At 40.9% G+C, this 20,701-nt stretch overlaps 1 protein-coding gene across 12 annotated transcripts in view; it reads left to right on the forward strand.

The window, feature by feature from the left end:
• The window catches only part of NCOA2 (nuclear receptor coactivator 2), a 292,908-nt gene extending 274,922 nt beyond the window's left edge, over positions 1-17,986 (forward strand). For 11 of the 12 annotated variants that reach the window (XM_086695674.1, XM_086695669.1, XM_086695666.1 and 8 more), the window contains 6 exons: positions 458-535; positions 2,174-2,408; positions 4,212-4,389; positions 5,099-5,297; positions 8,221-8,310; positions 14,112-17,986. In XM_086695674.1, the coding sequence (XP_086551800.1) occupies positions 458-535; positions 2,174-2,408; positions 4,212-4,389; positions 5,099-5,297; positions 8,221-8,310; positions 14,112-14,123 (792 nt within the window). In that variant the 3' untranslated portion in view covers positions 14,124-17,986. The remainder of the gene's footprint in view (positions 1-457; positions 536-2,173; positions 2,409-4,211; positions 4,390-5,098; positions 5,298-8,220; positions 8,311-14,111) is intronic. The other variant, XM_086695677.1, reaches the window with a different exon arrangement.
• Positions 17,987-20,701: the final 2,715 nt, after the last annotated feature.

The following is a 20,701-nucleotide window of genomic DNA, read 5'->3' on the forward strand; positions in this document are numbered from 1 at the left end:
GAGCTCTCTGAGCCTCAGTTTTCCTGTCTATAAAATGGGGCTGCTGTATGGTGCAGGGCAATGTGCATATGAGTTAAAGGTGGTTTCTAGCTCAGTGTGAGCACTCAGGACAACAGTAGCTCGTTTCCTCAGTCCTGTCTCATGACAGAAATTGTCACTGTTAGCTGACTGGTGGCAGAGCAGTGCTGCCTTCTGAGTGCCTAGTTAGCTCAAGAAAATGTGTTCTCGGGAAACAAGGCTAGACAGATTTCTGTAAACAGTCCACAACGTTTTCTCAGTTATAAGCAATGCGAAACCTCACTGATAATTAGCTTTGTAAAAGAATTCAGCTGCAAACCATGTGGTTTCAGCATCTAACGCATACAGATGTTACACTGGGGAGGGCGATTTCTCAAGAGAGATGATTTAAAATATATTGTGTAAAAAATGTATTGATTCTTCTGTCTGTTGCATTTAGAATCGCCAGCCACTTATGAATCAAATCAGCAATGTTTCAAATGTGAACTTGACCCTGAGGCCTGGAGTACCAACACAGGTAAGGAGCAGACCAGCAGTCAGATTTCATGGGATGTTGAGTTTCTCTGTCATTTCTTCCTTGTCAGTATCCCAGGCAAAGTTACTTACAAGGTCATATGACCCAGACCAGCACCATGGATCTGTTAGGTCATTCAGATGTCCATCTAGCCTGTCACTTTTGTAGTTCCATTTTTACTGCCAGGTACAGTCAGTTCTTGTCATTCACTTGTGTTGTGTTCTATGAAGTTACAGCAAACACTGAATTAGCGACTAGTGAACCATTGCTCCCAGGAGACATACAGGGTTAGGGTCCTGCCAGCCTCTGGTGCCAGCATGGTCATCAGTCTATCAGTACATAACCTTGTTTCACGTGTGCTTCAATTTGAAGAAATCTTATTTAATAGATACTGTCGATTTGTTACCTTGAACTCAGAGACACCAGCGCTGTGACTCTTGCCTGAATGAAGCTCACCCCACACGTGCCTTCTCCATAAGGTACATCGCAGCCTCTTGCATTTAGGAACACTAGACAGCTCTTTAGCACTACTCTGAGGAACCACCGTCAAGAGCAAAATCACCTGAGAAAAGCACACCAGAGTGAAAAACGTGGAACTAAATAGTCCACAAAAAGGACGCTTACAGTATGAGAGCTGAAACAAGAAGGCAGAGTGTCACCTTGTTTCAGCCTTAGGTGGGAATAATGTGCACCTTGGGCATCTCAAATTCTTTTGCGCATGTCCATAGATGTTGACAGTGCTGTGAATATAGAGTTGGGGGTTACAAATAAATTTTAGCAAGTAGGTAAGTTCACAAATACGGAATCCAGGAGTAATGAGGATTGACTCTGTACTGCTAGGACCCGATAAACAGCCTTTTACCTCTTCTGGGTGGCAGGCACTGACATCCTTCCCTGCATCCATCTGTCTTTTCCTCTTCAGTCTGCCCTGGCCTCTTTGCATGTTCCTATCACCTCGCTCTCCCTACACTCCCTCCCCTCTCCCTGCCTCTGTTCAGCCTTTTCCAAAGCACTTCAAGCCACATTTCGGCACAAATGATCTGGTTTCCCTTTAGATTTGAATGCCATCTTCAAGGTTTCTGTGACATTCATCTTACAGCTAGGACTGGTATTATTATGAGGTCCTTTAGTTAACTGTGTTCTCTCACAGTGAGTTCCAAGTTAATCCATAGTAACATTGAAGTTACCCATGTCAGTCATTGCAAGGTTTCAGAAAAATCATCATCTCTGTAGAACTTAGAAGCCCACATTCTCACCCACCTACTGTTCAACTCTAAAATGTTCTCTCCACATGGCGTCTGGGTGGCTCATTCGGTTGAGCGTCCAACTCTTGATTTTGACTCAGGTCATGATCTCAGGGTTTGTGAGATCGAGCCCCATCTTGGGCTCTGCGCTGCACTTGGAACCTGCTCAGGATTCTCTCTCCCCCCTTCTCCCCCACTTGCACTCCTTCCCTCTCTCTGTCTCTCTCTAAAATAAAAAATAAAATAAAATGTTCTTTCCGTGTAATTTTATTTCCCAAATGATTTTACATGAGACAGTACCATTTGTTGTCTTATTTCTAATATACAGTTTGTTTCTCAATCTGTGTCTTCCCCCAATGTTCCCCTCCGTGCATTCCCCACTTCACCCCCATTTTAGGCACCTATTAATGCACAGATGCTGGCCCAAAGACAAAGGGAAATCCTGAACCAGCATCTTCGACAGAGACAAATGCATCAGCAACAGCAAGTTCAGCAGCGAACACTGATGATGAGAGGACAAGGGCTGAACATGACATCGAGCATGGTGGCTCCTGGTGGTTTACCAGCAACTCTGAGCAACCCCCGGATCCCCCAGGCAAATGCACAGCAGTTTCCATTTCCTCCAAACTACGGTACTGGACTTACATCCCCACCACCTTTCACCAGCCCTTTCTCCCCAGTGTCCCCTGCTCTTGGGTCTCAGCTCCTCTCTCACAGCTTTTTGCATGGCTCCCACATGAGTCTGGCTACCCAGGGAGTGATAGGCAACCTGGGAGGACAGCTGGGGCCTGTCAGGAGTCCCCAGGTCCAGCACAGTGCCTTCCAGTCTCTCAGCTCAGGTACCACCTTTCCTCTGAGTGCAGGTCTTACTTTAAGAGTGACCGAAGTAAGTGTGTGTGAGTGTGCGTGGATGTGTGTGTTTCTGTCAATGTCTGTAAACACGGGTGCATATGTATATATTTATTTTTGAAGACCTCTGAGTCTGACTCAAATCAATAGATACATACAAAATGTTGAAAGACCTACAAAAATTCAAGCATTACACATTCTCCAATTTTTGAAAAAAAAGATGATACCAAATCTTCAATGAATAGATAATTCCTGAGAAGTGTTATATAGAAGCCCCAGTGGAAGGCCCTTTGTTTTCTTCATATTGATTTGTTGTTCAGCATCAGTCTTAAGAGACAGATGTGTAATGTCATAAATATTCATATTTGTGTGCATGTCATGTTCAATTAATAGTTGAATTATTGGGGCGCCTGGGTGGCGCAGTCGGTTAAGCGTCCGACTTCAGCCAGGTCACGATCTCGCGGTCCGTGAGTTCGAGCCCCGCGTCAGGCTCTGGGCTGATGGCTCAGAGCCTGGAGCCTGTTTCCGATTCTGTGTCTCCCTCTCTCTCTGCCCCTCCCCCGTTCGTGCTCTGTCTCTCTCTGTCCCAAAAATAAATAAATGTTGAAAAAAAAATTTTTTTTTTTAAAATAGTTGAATTATTGATAAAAGTTAAGTGCTTACATTAACATTAATATTCCAAATGATTTTCCCTGTCTTTTGCCAGAGTTATCTACAAATAACTATCAAGCCTCTGTAGTGCTAAATTCATGTCTCCTGTTTCTTTAAAGAACCAAATAATGTGTGGGTTTTTCTGTGTGATCATAAACTTTTCTTTCTCAGCTAACCTAAGCATTAATTAGCTATGTACATTACACACATCTAGGCAAAAAACGCATTTTCCTTTACGTCCTCCTTGAAAGTTTCTAAGTTGCCACCTTTGTTTCTAAGCTCCTTTCCTGTTTCCTTTTTGATGACTTCAGAAAGAGTTCTAAAAGTTCCTTCTCTCCTTTTAGTGTAAATGCCATTTGCTTCTAAACTGAACAAGAAGCTTACATTGAATTTTTCTATGTATTCTTGCTCATCTTAGATAGCACTGAAATACCGCAGAGCCCTTTACAGACAGAATCCTTTGTGATGCAGTTACTTATTTTTAAAAATGCATGGATCTCCTTGTAGAATGACTTGATTCAATAAAAAAATTATTCAAATGTGTTAACTTTTCATATATAGCTGAACTTCAGTCTGATTTAAAGTTTAAACAATCCAATTGTAGTGATACATAAAAATTTGAAGACTGTTTCAGGTAAAAGAGAAATACACGTTTGACCAATTCTTGATTTAGAGAGGGATAAGGGGAAGGAACAGTATTTTCTCTATCTCTAGACAAGGTAACTACCTTAGAGAATCAACATTTGGAAATTTTTTTCTTCATGCTTTTTATCCCAGTTTGGAACCTTTTTTAAATGTATGTGGTTAACCAGCACATGATCAGGTATTTGAAAGTAATTTTCTATGTGTATGTAATTTGAATGTTCTCTTTTCTTCCCCCCAATCTCTACGATAAAACTAACAGTCTCCTTTGGATTTCTGTTTTGTTTTTTAAGGAATAAGTCAGCAACCTGATCCAGGCTTTACTGGGGCCACAACACCCCAGAGCCCTCTGATGTCACCCAGAATGGCACATACCCAGAGCCCCATGATGCAGCAGTCTCAGGCTAATCCAGCCTACCAGGCCTCCTCTGACATGAATGGGTGGGCGCAAGGGAATATGGGTGGAAACAGGTATGCCGTGCTTCTGTGTCTTTTTAAATAAGTGATCACCAGGGAATTTTTCTGTAGACGCCTGTCTCTTTTCTGTATTTTTTCTCTTTTTTTTTTTTTTTTAATTGAGTAAGCTCTATGTTCAACAATGGGACTTGAACTCATGACCCTGAGATCAAGAGTCACATGTTTTACTGACTGAGCCTGCCAGGTGCCCCATCTTTTCTGTATATTTTTTAATTTTTTTTCTCAAGCAAGCAATATCAAGTAAACTACGAAGTAGGAAAGTTACTAAGTAGGCAGAAGTTACCAGAATACAAAAGTTTAGCATATCTCTTCCTTGGGAGTAAAAGGAACTCCCCTGAGAAGGTACCACCCCACCAGTTTAAGACCGAAACTGCTATGGAAGGCAGTGCTCTAGAAGGCATCCTTTATCAATACATGTAGTAAAAGCAAACAAATAAAAAGCTTGTTCGGTGCAGATAGGAAAGAGAAAGATACACCTCTAGACCTTCACAGTGATGTTAGGAGAGGACTGTGGTCGCCCCTGCAGCCTCATTGAGCACTTCCTCCACCATCTCTGACCTCACCCCTGCTGGCTGTCCCACCCTGGGGTCTTTCAGCCTATACTTACTCATCCTCAAGTAAATACGTGAGAAACAAGTGCTCAAAACTCCCCACCTTTTTGCCCTACAACTCTTGACATTTTAATCTTTTCTTTATGTTCTAGCATGTTTTCACAACAGTCCCCACCACACTTTGGGCAACAAGCAAACACCAGCATGTACAATAACAATATGAACATCAATGTATCCATGGCGACCAACACAGGTGGGATGAGCAACATGAACCAGATGACAGGACAGATCAGCATGACCTCAGTGACCTCCGTGCCTACGTCGGGGCTGTCCTCCATGGGTCCCGAGCAGGTGAGCACCCTGAGGAGCAGCCCATTGTCTTCTGATAACTTTTTGTCTATTTCCGCATTCAGTGTATCTTTCCATGTACTTAACATCTGCCATCAACTCCCACATGTATTTTGATCAGTTTTCTCACCTTACTTTCACCTGTGTTAGTGCCACTAACAGAAATACTTGTTAATGACAAAATAAACATGAAAGGATTCCTGACTGCTCAAGGATCTTTTAAAATATTTCTTAACTGTCTTGTCATTTAAGTATTTTCTTATTTGAGGAACTTAGCAATATCTAAAATGAATCTCTAAAAATGGAATGGTAAATGTACTTCTTAAGTAGCTTTATTTTGGATTTATAGTTTAAGAACTGATTTTCTTCTGAATGAAAAACCAGACGAATTGCAAAGGCCAAACTAACTGCTTTCCATCCAATTAGCTGTATTTCCACCACCACCTCCCATCCCACCCCCTCCCGCCGCCCCCGGCCAGTTAGCTTTAAAGGATATTTCACTCGTGCAGGGAGACTGACACTGATCATCCAAAAACTATTCTTTATCATCTCTGGGGTGTGAGTGCCATGTTTTTCGGGTCAATTTTTTTTTAATTTTTTTTTTTTAATGTTTATTTTTGAGAGGGAGAGACCGAGCACGAGTGGGGGGAAGGGGCAGAGAGAGAGAGACAGAATCTGAAGCAGGATCCAGGCTCTGAGCTGTCAGCACAGAGTCTACCCGGGGCCTGAACTCACAAACCCTGAGATCATGACCCGAGCCGATGTCGGAGCCACCCAGGCGCCCCCCTGGTCAGTGTTTTTTAAACAATTCTGCTTAAGGCTGTATTTCTGAATAAGACTAGTGATTCTGCTATCCCTAAGTGTACACCAGCTTCACTTGGTGGCAGAGAGACTCAAAGCATTGATATCTCGGGTGGCCAGCCTAGGATTCAGAATCTGGGATTCAGAAATTCAGAATTTATCCACAGATAAAGGTGTTAGTTAAAAATTTTTAAATTGTGTTTACAGAAGAACTTGTTTTTTTAATTTTTTTTTAAACGTTTATTTATTTTTGAGACAGAGAGAGACAGAGCATGAACGGGGGAGGGTCAGAGAGAGGGAGACACAGAATCTGAAACAGGCTCCAGGCTCTGAGCTGTCAGCACAGAGCCCGACGCGGGGCTCGAACTCACAGTCCGTGAGATCATGACCTGAGCCGAAGTCGGACGCTTAACCGACCAAGCCACCCAGGCGCCCCAGAAGAACTTATGTTTAAAGGGCACAAAATGCTTGGCATTCTACTGCCTCAGTAGTTCACGCAAAGTATCAATGTGGCAAAGACCCTGAGTCTTATTTCATCTGTGGAGAAATCGAGGCATGGGCAGGTTAAATGACTTAGTGAGTCACTGACAGGACTGTGCGTTCAGTCAGATCATAATTGTGAGAGTGGTGAAAGACTGAAGGTTGGATTAGTCTATTTCATCTGATGTTGGTGCACCACAACTTGTGAGGAAATTTTAGTAAATTTATTTACAGCACCTCTGTTTTATTCTATGAGAAGATATTAATAAAAATGCAGAGTAGTGCATAAGGAAATTTAAAGCCCTTTGCAATTTAAGAAAGCTCTGTGTGGGTAATAATAATTCGCCTTTCTGTAGTTGAATTGATGGTGACTAAACCATCAATGGTGGCTTACTTGGGTAAATTAGACATAACTAAAGATAGATTCTTGGGGCACTCGGGTGGCTCAGTCGGTTAAGCATCTGACCCTGGTTTTCAGCTCAGATCATCATCATGATCTCACAGTTTGTGAGTTCAAGCCTGTACCTGCTTGGGATTCTCTCTCTCTCCATCTGTCTTTCAAAAAAAAAAAAAAAAAGAGTTTTATCTTTTCGATGGAGGAAACGTGGTGTTGATTTTGAATTTTCTACAGAAAGGGCCACTAGTGGCTCCTGATTTGCTTCCTAGGGAGACTGTACAAAGCAAGGGCCACCCAGATGGTCTACTCTACCATGGGTCATAGTCAACCTACCTGGAAGTCATGCCGTTTTATTTTTGAGGGAGGGAGAGAGAGAGAGCGTGCGCGCGCGCATGTAAATGAGGGAAGGGCAGAGAGAGAGAGAGAGAGAGAGGGAGACACAGAATCCGAAGGAGGCTCCAGGCTCAAAGCTATCAGCACAGAACCTGATACGGGGCTTGAATTCACGAACCATGAGATCATGACCTGAGCTGAAGTCAGATGCTTAACTGACTGAGCCACCCAGGTGCCCCAAATTGGTACATTTTTAGTAATCCAGATTGCTTTGGCAAAGAAACTTTTACATAGATTTAAACCTTTTGATTATTAGGATTAATTTGGAAACCTAAAAAACACAACTGCAGCGTGTTTATTCTGATAAAACCAGTCCTGTACAGTATTTGCATTTGTATCTTTACTTTGTAATTTGTGAAAGAATTGTATGAGTGCTGATGAATAATTCACTTAAGAGGCACAAAGTTCAGCACTGTTGGGTACTCAGACTTGCTCTTGCTAATCAATAACTTGCCTAAGTAACAGAGGTATTAGGAGCTTCTCAGATGGCTCCGAAGTCCCAAATATGAGTCACTGGTCTAATTTGAATCATCCAAAAAGGTGAACATGTTAAGGCATGAAAATGTTTCAAGTATGATCGAGACTGTCAAACTTCTATACAAAATGCCAATAAAATTTAATTTTGAAGGCAGTTAGTGTAAGTATTTATTTCCCTGTTCCTCCCAACTCCCCCACCTCCCACCAGATCTATACATGGGAGAGTAGGTCTAGGGATGGGACCGCTTTTACAAAGCCACCTTTCCCCGTAATTCTACTCCTAAGAACAAAGACGAGGAGGAAGGTCGGTTGGTTGTTCCCTACAACACTTTTGGACATCCCACTGAGTGGAGCCGCTGTCCTGTCTTGTGCCCTCAGGTTAATGACCCTGCTCTGAGGGGAGGCAACCTTTTCCCAAACCAGCTGCCTGGAATGGATATGATTAAGCAGGAGGGAGACACATCACGGGTAAGAAACGGCAAAGAAATCTGTGAACAGGGTAGTAAGGTGAACATGGATATTTTATAGAGCAAAACTGGCAGACTCACTGTCAGCCAATAGATTGAAGACAGTTGTAACGCTTGTGATTTTTAAAAATATCTTCTAATTTCATCTGACATTCAATAGTTTTTCTGTGAATCATTATTTCTTTAAGCTCATTTTAACTGAGCTGATGGTGGCGTATGAATTAAAAACACTAATTTTGCCCTGGAATGATATTATCATAGCAAAGCCAAAAAAGTAGCAGTGTATTAGTCATGTTAAGGCAAACTTTGATTTATTTTTACTTTTTCTGAATCATAATGTTAGATTTTCAGGAGGATAAAGAGGAGCTAACTTACAATTATTCCCTATCCCTTAATTCTGTGTTTATTCCTGTTAAGAGTTTGTCTATATTTCACTTTGTTTAAGCAACAGTCTTATATATTATTTGCATATTACCTCCAACCCTTGTTCTAAGAAGAGTGATAGTACCATGTTCAATCAAATCTTGAAAAAGAATAATCCATTCTTGGAACTCAACTGAATTGTGTGTCTAGCAGCTGATATGTTAACAGGAAGGCTCTGTGAGCAGCTTAACACATAGTAAATGGGCCTGCAGGGCCCTCTCAAGGTAAGGGATATAATCCTTAGCAATAGATTAGTTTCCTTTTTTTTTTTTAGTGTTTATTTTTGGGAGACAGAGACAGTGTGAGCAGGGGAGGGGCAGAGAGAAAAAGACACAGAATCTGAAGAGGCTCCAGGCTCTGAGCCGTCAGCACAGAGCCCGACGTGGGGCTCAAACTCACAAGCCGTGAGATCATGACCTGAGCCGAAGTCGGACGCTCAACTGACTGAGCCACCCAGGTGCCCCAGGTTGAGTTTATTTTTAAGTTAAAAATTCTCTCTCAATGGAGAAAATAGAGGATCGGTGTTCAGTTTCCTACAGAAAAGTGGATCTTGATTGGTTTTGTTAATATCTAAGTTTAAAAAGGAATAGATGCAGCAGTGCCTGGCTGGGCTCAGTTGGTAGAGCATCTAACTCGATTTCTGAGTCATGAGTCTGAGCCCCACATTGGGTATAGAGATTACTTTTAAAAAAATTAAAATGGGGGGGTGCGCCTGGGTGGCTCAGTCGGTTGGGCATCCAGCTTCGGCTCAGGTCATGATCTCACAGCCTGTGAGTTCAAGCCCCATGTCGGGCTCTGCGCTGATAGCTCGGAGCCAGGAGCCCGCTTCAGATTCTGTCTCCGTCTCTCTCTGCCCCTCCGCTGCTCTCACTGTCCCTCTCTCTCTTTGTCTCTCTCTCTCAAAAATAAAAACATTAAAAAAATTTATCTCAATAAAAAAATAAAAATGGGGCTCCTAGGTGGCTCAGTCAGTTAAGCATCTGACTCTTGGTTGTGGCTTAGGTCATTGATCTCACAATTCGTGGGTTCAAGCCCTGCTTGGGATCTCTCTCTCCCACTCTCTCTGTCTCTGTTAAAATAAATAAACTTTTAAAAAACTTTTAAATTAAGAAAAAAAAAGGTATAGCTCCAGACTTTAAATACACGGTGTGTGAATTTTCTCTTTGTTGTTTTTCTTGTTTAAAGAACCACAGCCACACATGGTAGAGACACCCCTGGGTAGGAATCCTACAGATGATATATTTACCCAGATGCAGAGCTCATCTAAATGGTTAACGTCGCTACAGTAAGCCAAACGAAAAATAGAGTATATTCCATGTTGACTATGTGTGCAGACTCTAAATGTGCCATTGATTGAAGTTTGAAGCCCCTTAGGGGGGTGGCACCTTTCTCCTGCCAGCCCAGCCTCCCCTACCGCACTGCACCTCTACAGAGTGACCACAAGAAATCAGTGATGGCTTATGTGCAGAAAGTAGAAGCTTAAAACCTGGGACGCACTTCCCAGAGGAATGATGACATTAGTGATAATTAGGCTTCTGCTAAAGGACAGCCCACGTTAACCCAAAAGTGCCAGGGAGCTTAACCTTTCAGCACATCATAGCTCTGTGGGAGGAAAAATGCATTTGGGGGCCAGGACTGCATTTCCCTCCCTGAACCCACCATGACAGGATCTGACCTCCCTTCCTCCACCTTCAGTGTGACTGTGTGCCAGCCTAGGACAGGGACACAAAGCAAGCACCCGGGAGAGCCAGTTTATAGGGCCAGGTGCTCAGATGCCCTGCCTGGCCCAGGCCAGCAGCCCCGTCTTCCACTCCTGCCCCCCAGTTTGACTTGCCTTATATCCTTCTGCTGCCCTATTACAGAAGACTGTACTGCTGTACTATACAGCAGAACACTTGGATGGCCCCTAATCTTTTTTTTTAATTCCAGAAAAAACCAACAGGTATGGAGCATTCACTGCAAGCCTGATTATCTGCTGAGAGCTTTATTTAGATTAGTTGATTTAAACCAATCATAACCGTATGGTAGAACTACTGTTTTGAGGGCTTGATGAGTTGCCCAAGATCCTGCAATACCAGGAAGGAAGCTGAGACAAGGCTCACCCCCCCATGCGTGCATTACTAGCCCCTGTACTCTGCCGCCCACTTTCCCAGAGGGGACATGGAGCTCCTGGGACATTTCTCTAAAGGTTTTATGAAAGCAACATTGGAGAAGCCCCAGAAGAAACAAATTTGGCTGCCATTCCCTTCTGGTTTTTTATACAGCCTGAAGGGCAAAGAAATACACCACACTGTGGGACAGACGGTAAAGATTTGGCTACATATTGAAGAGCGTCCTCGGCTTCAGGCATTAGGATACTAAATCTCAGGAGGGGAAAAACCTCTGAAGTGAGGAAAGGGAATGTACCTTTTGGTCTCTAGTATACAGGAACCATACTGGGCCCATCAGAGATATTTAGGCCTCATCAACACTTACGGATGAGGAGACGGAGTCTCAGAGGATGAGGGAATTTGCCCAAGCTCGCTCAGCTAGCGTGGAAGACCACTGTGAGGAACACCACACAAAGAGGAAGACCACTGTGAGGAACACCAGAGAGAGGCAGGGGCCTTCAAGCTGGAAGGACTAATCCGCAGAGTGGGGCCTGGGCAAAGTGGAGAGGTAAAGCTGCAGGCAAGGTGGGCCAGTAGAACCACCTTCATGCACATCTAGGCCCCTGATGGGTGCCCGCTAAAACTCAAATGGAAAGATTAGCATCAAGGTCACAAAAGCAACTTTCAGTAAATATAGGATGTTCTCGCTATCAAAAGTACTCTTCAGGATCTCTGGTGAGAACTCTCTCCCTGTAGTCATCTAGCCTGGACCATTTATGCCCCTCCCACTTTCTTTGTTTCTCCCAGACCCCCTCTTGAATCTGGCTTCCCATCTATACTTTGTTCATGCTGAATATTAAGGCCAGAGGACAGTCTGTCAGACACTCTTGTTTCCTTCAGAAAGTAATATGTACAGTATATCCCTTCTGATCCATGAGTAATAACTGGAAATCACTGCACTTGTCACCATTCTACTGATTATGTGCAAAGAGAGCGATCCAGTCATCTCTGTCCTCTTGTGTTTCTGTAATGTTCTCTGCTGCTGTTGTGTATCAAGGAACTTTTCAGAATTTATATTGGTAACCTGGTTCTATTTGTTGAGCTAGAAACCAGTGGTTTGGGGCGCCTCGGTGGCTCAATCAGTTGAGTGTCCGACTTCAGCTTAGGTCATGATCTCACGGTTCGTGAGTTCGAGTCCCACGTTAGGCTCTGTGCTGACAGCTCGGAGCCTGGAGCCCGCTTTGGATTCTGTGTCTCCTTCTCTCTTTCTGTCCGTCTCTTGCTTGTGTTTGCTCACTCGGTCTCTCTCTCTCTCTCTCTCAAAAATAAACATTAAAAAGAAAAAAAAGGATATGGAAAGAATCTTTAAAAAAGAAAAACCAGTGTTTCATTACTAATCGAATTGGTGTTCCACTTATCTTGAAATGGAGATTAAAATTGTACCTTGCTTTAAGCAGAGCTAGCATGTACAACTGTGGATTTACCAAAATGCTATGTAGAGAGGGGCGGTGATTTTACACAACCAAAAGATTCTTCTTTTTACAAGGACTTCTAGCATGCCTCTATGTTTTACATATGTTTAAACATATCAAAATTGAGTTTACTGGTCAGCTGCATGGCTCTTGTATAAAGTGTAGCTATAATTACTTGTATTTACTGGTGTTATGGAAATCGATCACTAACTAGGACCAGCTTCCAGGCAGTGATGATAAGGATAGTGGTGATGACATTCACCGAGTACTTTTTATGTTCCCAGAACTATTTAATACCTCGTGTACATGATTTTGTTTAGTCCTCACAACAGCCCTAGGAAGTATTAGGGACAGAAAGATTAAGTGACTCTCCACCCCTGAAGTGACACAGCCGGATGCCAAGCCAACCAGTGTCACTTTAGATATCCACGGCATGCTCAACATTCTCTTTCAGTACACTGCTCCTGGGTGATAGCTGCTTACTGATAATCCATTCGTGTTAAAGAATACTGCCTTCAAGTTGCTAAGGACATTAATACTTCTCAGTAGAGTTTGTTTTTCTAGACTAACTGGAAAATCGAAGGATTTTTTTCATATTTTAGAGCTGTGGAGTATTTCCATATGAAATCATGTGACACAAATTGGAAATAAATATATAATTCGGCTTTATATCAAAGAGAAAAGTACATTAACTGTTCTTCTCTCAGAGGAAATACAATCAGAGGGATTCTCCTAAACTAATGTTTTAAGCTTGGGAGAATTGTGCTCCAGACCAGGAATGTAATCCCACCTTTGACCACTAGAATTCATCATCTGGCAGCAGTTTCCCCCAGTCGGTCTTTGCAGGGTAGTGTGGTGAAATTGATTATTTTGGGCTTACGCTCTGATCTTACTAGATAATCTTTAATGGCCCTGATGTGCTAGCTATGCCTTCATATCTAAATCCCAGAAACAGTTGTTATGTGTCCTCACAGCACCCAGTATTTCCTCTCACATAATTCGGACCATGTTGTTGTCTCCCTGGCCCACTGGATGTTTTGATGGCGGTGACCAGAAATACACTGTTTTGGTTATAGCCCCAGCACCTGGCACAGAGTGGATAATTAATATTTGCTACATGGATGAAACCTTTTGGGGGGGGGTGTGGAACATAGTCAAAAAACATAGTCAATAACCAAAGAAAAGCACTGACAGACATGCACCAACCAGTCAGACACCTCACATGATTCTTGCTCACTACAGCCCTCATTCAAACCATCATGGCATAGCAACCAGAAACTGGCGAGAATATCCGTAGATCCAAAACCCTGGTTTATTCAGCTCCCTGAAGCCAGGAAAACACCCCACGGAACCTTGGGAGTATCTCTGTAAGAGAAAGTCAAGAGGGACGTTTTGTTGAAAGTCGGTTTGTACTGGATGATTTTGAGGAAGGATTGAGGAAGTGGTGGCCGCTTCTGAATCGGATATTGTCAGAAAGCCAGGGCAGCTCAGCAATGAGGTATCTCTGCAACGTCGTTTGAGATGGTGGGCGAGGACATTGGTGTAGGCCGTCATTGGTGAGAGAGCAGCAGTCATCCACTGAAGCCTCTCGTCCTTCAAAGTGGCACGGAGGATCTGCTGGCCTTAAGGGAGGAGTGTGCTCAGCAAGGAACAGGCCTCCTGCCTGTCTGCCTCAAAATCAAGTGTAATTCAGCCAGAGCCTTCGGGAACGACACTATTTAAAAATGGCCAAGTATATTGATGATTCTGTGATGAGCTTTATGATGGTGTTATAAAAAATTCAGAGGTACTTCACAGTTTTCTCTGTTTTCCTGCAGAAATACTGCTGACACTGAAAGTAGCTGGTTGCTTCTCTCTTCAGCTGATGGGGCTCACTTGCTCAAAACACTTACCGGCCTGGAGAGCTGTGTCTATCTGTGTTGACCCAATCGACCTGCCAGCCAGTTCTGCCAGAGCCAGGTCAGCAGACGGGCCGGGGCCCTGGCTCCCGGGGTGGAGTCCACCTGGCTGTTGCAGGAGGAGCCGCCTCTTCTCTTGACAGTCTGAAGCTCGCGTCCAGACAGTTGCTCAGTCTGTTCACTGCATTCACCTTAGTGCAACTTAGATCTCTCCTGCAAAGTAAATGTTGACAGGCAAATTTCATACCCATGTCAGATTGAATGTATTTAAATGTATGTATTTAAGGAAAACAACCATGCTCTTGTTCTGTTCCTGTTTGGTTCCAGACACTGGTTTCTTGCTTTGTTTTCCCTGGCTAATCAGTCTAGTGCAAAAGATTAAGATTTCATCTCGGGAAAGAAGAGAGTTAAAAAAAAAAAAAAAAAATACACACACTAAAAGGTGTTTTAACCTAAAGCCTGCATTTGGGATAAAAGCAGAGCAGACACCACGGACAGCGCTGTATGTACAGAGACACCCAAGAAGTGAAGACCAGTAAAGTCATAGTTGTATCTTTGTAGAAGCTGTAGAGACCATGTTGAGAAGAGTGTCCATTACCGAACAGAGGAAAAGGAGCCTGTGAGAGGGCTGTTGATATTAACAAGTGCTTTTTTCTTTTTTTCTTTGTCAAAATCAAACTATTCCACCTAAATTGTGAATCAAGAAGAAACATTGTTCATTTCCAAACTAAGTTCCCTTTAGATTGATAAGACAGCTTTGATTAGCGTCCTCTCTTCTCCATCCAATCCTGACTCTTCCTTCCCCTGTCAGCCTTCCCTACTTTCGTTTTTTTTTTTTTTTTTTTTTTTTAATTTAAACGCAACAGAAACCAGGTAAGCCCTTTATTTCCTTAAATGTTTTGCCAGCCACTGTCAATTGCTAACTATTAAATTTCAGAAAAAAAGCATTTACTGGCAAGGAGAGGAGCCAAGTTAGGACTTGATACAATCCAACTAAGGATACCTGCTTTGAAAGCATGTTTATTCTGTTCCCCAGCAACACTGGCCTACAAGAACGGGAGAAAGTAACCGTGTGTTTAAAATTGACAGCAGATATCACAACAGATTTAACCTCCGCCATGTGTTTTTTATTTTGTTTTCTAGCAGTGCTGATGAAGCCGAAGTTTTGTAAGGTACATAAAATCCAATTTATATGTAAACAAGCAATAATTTAAGTTGAGAACTTAAGTGTTTTAATTGTATAATTTTTGTGAGGTATACATATTGTGGAATTGACTCAAAAATGAGGTACTTCAGTATTAAATTAGATATCTTCATAGCAATGTCTCCTAAAGGTGTTTTGTAAAGGATATCAATGCCTTTATTAGACCTAATTTGTAGACTTAAGACTTTTTATTTTCTAAACCTTGTGATTCTGCTCATAAATCATTTATCTAATGATATGCAGCCGCTGTAGGAACCAATTCTTGATTTTTATATGTTTATATTCTTTCTTAATGAACCTTAGAAAGACTACATGTTACTAAGCAGGCCACTTTTATGGTTGTTTTTCTTGCCCACTCTGGTAGGGGAATAATCTTTTATTAATTGGCATCAGTTTCAGACAACTGCAATACCAAGAAACTGATGACCTTTTTTGAGCTATTTCTCCCCAACCCCTAAAACACATACTTTCTTACCTAAATTTCAGAATGATGTCTTTTTGATGTCTAAAAAGCAAAGCATTTTATATCTCATTAGCCAGGCTTTTTAGGAACAGAGAGGTTTTTCCTTGAAATTTATTTGTGGCAGGGTGAAAAATGTACAAACTACCCCTATTTATATTTATATCTCTCTCTATATGTGCAAATTATGGAGTATAGAAAGAGATATAGCCCAAAGATAACTGGTTAAGTAGACAGTCTGAAAGTGTTGCTCCATACTAAAGAAATTTTTCTGGAAATTTGCATTTCGATACTTTTTTCCCACTTGAGAGGGGTATCGCTCGCTACAGGGAGGTGGCCAGGAACAGCACTTCTCAGCGGTCACCAGTTCACGTGTCCCCCTCGAAATGCTCTACTTTTCTCAACCGAACCACTGGGTTGCCCAGTCGTGATGGAAAAAATGAGCAGATGTTGGCCCGAAACTCCGTGACCTCATCGGTGTGATGAGGCTCACATTACCCAGTTTACTGTGACCGGTTTTAAGTTGATTTTTTAGAAACATGTGAATTGGAATGACTCTATCTTCACACAGCACAGAAGAGAAATGGAGTTTAAACTGGCTTTGTTTCAAGTCCCTTTTCACTAAAACAGTGTCCCCAGAATATCAGTGTATCTTTGATTGTTTATCCATCTGCCTACTGTGTCTTAATGTCAATCCCAATTCAGACAAATCTGCAAACCTCTGATACCGATAATTTAGAATAATTCACGATCATTACTGTTTTGAAGGAAGAGAGATTATAAATTCTCTGATGGCTCAGACCAGGTAATGGATTTTGCTTTACATCTAACTGAAAAGAGAAAAGTCAGTGAAGGAATCCTCTGATCATATTGATCACTGTAGAAGCAAAAGCCAAATCAGTCCCCTTCATTATCAGTATTTCTCATGCTGTAAACAATAAATTTGTCAGACTGAGTACTTGGTTTTGTTTTAATAGAACAAATAATCAGTGTTTTACTTATATTACTAAATGTGAAAAACACATAATGTGAAAAGTATACATACATTAACTTGGTTGTAAAACTCATTTAAGTGTTCATGTAATGTGCTAAGTTTAAAAAGTGAAGTGAGCTGTTTTACTACAATGAATTCGTTTGACTCAAAGACTAAAAATGCCCCTCCCACGTGTATCTCTTACGGCCTGTAATAACTGAAAGCAATGTTTTTGCAGTTTATATAATGCAATTTTTAATCTGTGTTTAAAAATGGAGTTCATATGGGCTTAACACATGAAATGGGTGGCACAGATCCACTTGCAGAACCCAAAGATACACAATCAATTTTGAAATGCAACTTAAGCCATTAATTGTTGGTGTGAATTTAAAATTTTCTAGTATTTGTATGGTAGTATGCTGCCTAAGAGCAAAGCATTCTCTGCACAAAAGAAAATTACTGTAGTGGCTTCGATTTTAATTAGAATTTTCTCCCTGGTGTTTCTTTATAGAGGAAAACAAAATCTTTTAAGTTTCTTACTACAGGTAAAAGCTATGTGCAAGAACCTCAAAATGCTAAAATCTAGCATAATGCCTTAGATCTGTTTTTAAGTCTTGTATATTCCTACATAGCTGTCCAATGTATTATATTTGTATAGTGAATTGTGTACAATTTTTGAATAAGTGCATCATCACTTAACCTTTATGTTGTTGAATAGTGATGATGATACATTTCTTCAAACATTTAACTGTCATTTTTGTTCCTTTGTCATTTGTGGGTTTTATTTGTACAGTTCCTCATGAAGTTGCATCTGAGATGTGTGTATATGAAAAGATTATACAAGGGTAAAATTAAGCAATATATTAACTATGGTTCTTCAGGAGAAAGCTTACAGTGTTTCAGGTTGTGATTTATTTTCAAAATGGAGTTGACTCTGAACATCACTTTGTTCACCTGCATCGATGTTTGTATTTCTAGTGTGAGCAGTTTATGCAAAGGTAGATATATTCAGAGAAATTTTAAATACATTTATGCAAGTTAATATTGCTTTGCTGATGCTATTTGCTTATTTGATGTTAAATAATGCTATTGTAAATAAAGAATTCTGTTGTTATTGCATCATTTAATAAATTTTAATGCCTTCGGGTTTTACATGGCTTGGGAGATTTTAATGTGTTTATATATTCTATCTCCATTCGTAATTGCTCTTAATTTTTAAAATATCTGACTTGGAATTTAATACTTCCTTACATTCATACAATAGTTGACACTATTTCTAGCACTTTAACATTTGGTTCTCCCACTGGCCCGTTTCACAGATTTTCAGTTTGAAGCCAAGGGAGGTTACGTCTTGGTTATCTAACAACTTAATGGCAAATACAGGCTGAACATAGGTCTGCAGAATCCCAAGTGATGTCACTACTCTTCTCACCAGAGTGTTCCACCTCCCTTCCCTCATTTTCCCAAAAAACATGAGAACAATATGGACTTCTGACTGGTTATTCAGGTTATACATCACATCAGAGTATTCATGATCGTTTTAATCGATTGTTTTGTTAATAGTTGATAAATGATACAAGTATAATTCCTAAAACCCAAGTTGTAAACTACATGAAATACTAGTAAATATAATCTGGAATTGTGTTTTTAAAAGATACAAAAACAAGATGAATGAATAGAAAATTCTATCAATGCTGGGGTGCCTGGCTGGCTCAGTCAGTAGAGCATGTGGCTTTTGATGATATTGGGGTTGGGAGTTCAAGTTCCACATTATGTGTAGAGATTACTTAAAAAAATAAAATCTTTGAGAGAGAGAGAGAGAAAAGAAGAGAAAAAAAACCTATCAATGCTATTCACTATATTAAAGGAAGGAAAAATCATGATTAACTATAGTAGATGCTATATGATAAATTTACACAGGATAAATTTCAGCCCCCTTTCATGAGAAAACCTCAAGGAAAAATAAAACCTCTAGGAAAAGTAAATGTCCTAAAGTTATTTTAAGGTTATCTGATGCAATCCCACTGACACATCTTACTTACTGATTAAATATTAAAGGTATTAGTTAAAATCGAAACAAAACAAGGAACCCCCATTACCAGTGCTGCCAAGTGAAATATTACTACTGGAATAGAAAAGGTAAGAGATTTTCAGTCAATTTGACCATCTATACAGAAAACCCAAATGAACGAACTGGCTCTTGGAATGGAATGAATAAAAAAAGCTCAGTCAGATGGCTAGACTTACACAAAAATCAATACCTTCTGTCCACACCAAAAGTCATTTTTTTCAAATCCCCATTTACAATAACCATAATACAATGCTTATAAAATAGGATTAGAGCTAACACAAAATGTGAAAAAACTTTGTGAATTGAAAACTATAAACTTGTATTTAAAAGACACAGAAGTGAGCGCCTGGGTGACTCAGTCGGTTGTATGTCTGATTTCAGCTCAGATCACGATGCCAGGGTCCCAGGATCAAGCCCTGCCTCAGGTTCTGCACTGACAGCATGGAGCCTGCTTGGGATTCTCTCTCTCCCTCTCTCTCTGTGCCCCTTCCACACTCCACTTTCTCAAAATAAATAAACCTTAACAAAAGTTTATAAAAATAAATGAGAAAAAGAATTAGGAAATGGGAAAAGAATACGAACAGATAATGTCTACTAAATGTTAAAAGATGTTCAACATCGTTAGTAATAAACTGAATGAGACACCTTCTTTCCTCCATCCATTTGGAAAAAAAAAAAAAGTCAAATACTTCCAATGGACTTTAAGTGGGAATATGAATCCTTTGGCATACAAAGTAAATGTTTCAGTTTGAGGAGATTGGTGTATCTTTGAATTTTGGGTAGCACTCCTCACCAAAACCATACCAAAGTTTGGATTTGGCAAACTGCTCAGAAAGTTCTCTTAAATTCAGAGCATCCTTCAAGATGTGCTCTGTATTAGACCACTTACTGCCACATTCAAACCTTTTTCTTCTTTCCTACTTTGTTGCATTTTTTAGTGTTTTTCTTTTCTAACAAATTGATAATTGTTTGAATAATTTTCAACCTTTATTCTGTACGAATACATTTATTTCAAGGTTACAAATTTTCCTGTTCACTGCTTTTAGCAGCATCCTACACATTTTGTCTACTTATCATATCGATTAAAATCTCCAGTATGGGGGCGCCTGGGTGGCTCAGCTGGTTGAGTGTCCGACTTCGGCTCAGGTCATGATCTCGCGGTTCGTGAGTTCGAGCCCCGCGTTGGGCTCTGTGCTGACAGCTTAGAGCCTGGAACCTGCTTCGGATTCTGTGTCTCCCTCTCTCTCTGCCCCTCCCCCATTCATGCTCTGTCTCTCTCTCTCCTTCAAAAATAAACATTTGAAAAAGAAAAAAAACAAAAAAATCTCCAGTATGGCTCTGGGTTTTTCTCTCTCCTCTTCTGTCACATTTTCCTTATTGTAGCCAAAAGTGGTGTTTTTAGGAGCATGTACATTGCTCATAGATGAACTGACCCTTTTAATTATCATATAATGACCCAATTCCTCTCATATTCTTCCTTGCCTTGTTTCCTTTGCTATTAATATAGGCACGTTAAAACTGGATTCGTTCTGCATCCTAGGTCTTCATTCTTCCTTTTGCTTTCAACCATGTTGAAACAGCCTGTGGGTAGTTCCTAATTTTTTTTATCTAGTTTTGTATCAGTAAGAGAAAGATGTACATTTGTCTCTTTCTTCCTTTAATTACATCACCTTTGCTTTTTACCTTTTGCAATGTTGCGCGCGCGTACACACACACACACATATATGTAACAGCTATATATCCTTTTGACAAATTGACCCTTTAATCATTTGGTCAGAGATTGGAAAGTGAGGAATGGGGC

The sequence above is a fragment of the Puma concolor genome, chromosome F2 (genome assembly GCF_028749965.1).
Source record: "Puma concolor isolate L17-30 chromosome F2, mPumCon1.1.hap2, whole genome shotgun sequence".
Taxonomy (NCBI): Eukaryota; Metazoa; Chordata; class Mammalia; order Carnivora; family Felidae; genus Puma; species Puma concolor.